The sequence below is a fragment of the Austrofundulus limnaeus genome, unplaced genomic scaffold (genome assembly GCF_001266775.1).
Source record: "Austrofundulus limnaeus strain Quisiro unplaced genomic scaffold, Austrofundulus_limnaeus-1.0 Scaffold1673, whole genome shotgun sequence".
Classification (NCBI taxonomy): domain Eukaryota; kingdom Metazoa; phylum Chordata; class Actinopteri; order Cyprinodontiformes; family Rivulidae; genus Austrofundulus; species Austrofundulus limnaeus.
The window spans coordinates 11,593-13,179 of record NW_013954075.1 but is presented as its reverse complement, the minus strand read 5'-3'; the positions used below and the strand labels follow the sequence as shown (position 1 = coordinate 13,179).

The 1,587-nt window shown below is 39.7% G+C and overlaps 1 protein-coding gene across 1 annotated transcript in view; it reads left to right on the top strand.

The window, feature by feature from the left end:
• Positions 1-1,587, top strand: part of LOC106536074 (uridine-cytidine kinase-like 1) — a gene marked incomplete at both ends in the record, with an annotated part of 27,687 nt that overhangs the window by 20,428 nt on the left and 5,672 nt on the right. The window contains 1 exon segment of the mRNA XM_014033245.1: positions 1,103-1,122. Coding sequence (XP_013888699.1) covers positions 1,103-1,122 — 20 coding nt within the window.

Here is a 1,587-nt window from a genome sequence, read left to right as displayed (position 1 = left end):
TTAAAAGCATCGTATCTGAGACATGCCCCAGAAAATGGGCGTGGCTTGTGGAGCTACAATAAGCAGGAATTTAGACCAAAAGTGTTGCAGTTTATATAGACCCTAAGTGAAGGATTTAAAAGCATCGTATCTGAGACATGCCCCAGAAAATGGGCGTGGCTTGTGGAGCTACAATAAGCAGGAATTTAGACCAAAAGTGTTGCAGTTTATATAGACCCTAAGTGAAGGATTTAAAAGCATCGTATCTGAGACATGCCCCAGAAAATGGGCGGGGCTTGTGGAGCTACAATAAGGAGAAATTCAGACCAAAGTGTTGCAGTTTATATAGACCCTAAGTGAAGGATTTAAAAGCATCGTATCTGAGACATGCCCCAGAAAATGGGCGGGGCTTGTGGAGCTACAATAAGGAGAAATTCAGACCAAAGTGTTGCAGTTTATATAGACCCTAAGTGAAGGGTTTAAAAGCATCGTTTCTGAGACATGCCCCAGAAAATGGGCGGGGCTTGTGGAGCTACAATAAGGAGGAATTCAGACCAAAGTGTTGCAGTTTATATAGACCCTAAGTGAAGGATTTAAAAGCGTCATAATGTCTCCTTTAAACTGTGGTCTGAGTACCCCTGCTGGTACTCAGGATCTGTGTAGTAGTACAGTAAACTTTACTGTCATGACTTCTGTTTTCATTTGCTTCAGAACAAACATTTAGTCCCTGCAGCCATGTTCACATAAATCCACAGAAACACAGAATCAGCTCGATTGTAAAACACAAACTGATCCCACTATAAAGTGTCAATAATTGAAGGCAGACAGGGAGTTAGTTTAATCCAGATTAAAGCCTTTTTCTAATTTCTTGATGTTCAGGAACTCTGGCTGCTCTTCAGCTGTAACATGTCTTCAGAACTAAACAAAGAACGGTCATTCAAAGCCACTTAATGGATAAATGAAGGTACTTCTCGGAGCAGATTGTTGGTCAGCAGTGACGTGTCAGAACCGTTATTTCTCTTCCTTTCTCCTGCACTTTCTCTTGTCYCTCCTCGTTTATCTTCACGCGTTTCTTTCTCTCCTCTCTTCCCGCCTGGATCCCAACAAACGAATCTTTCTCCAGAGGAAGCTCAGCTGGAATATGTGAGGCTCGCCTTGTGCATCCTTTTCCTTATCGTTGCCGTTTGAAAGCACACGTTTGTTTTTTCATTCCCTCTGTGATAATCTGTTCTACACTTTTTTAATCTGCAACGCTTTTTATGACACATTGTGGCTGACGGGTTTTATTTTTCTAAAGTATTTGTAGTTTTGCTCTTTAAAACAGAAGCATGGCTTTCTTCTTGTAGAGGCTGAGCACGTTTCAAACAAAAGCAAACTTTGCTCTTTCACAATAAAAGCACGTGTTTGACAGTGGATGTGTCATGGCTGCAGAGTTTAAGGATTTTTATRTAGAAATTTTTTTATGCTGGTTGATGCTTTTTTAATTTATGTCATGAATCCTGGTTCTGTCATGTTTTAATGAGGATTTAAAGGGATATCCTGATTAGTTGTAACATTAAACTTTATTTGATAAACATTAATTTAACTGTAAAATAAAGACTGTAAAGA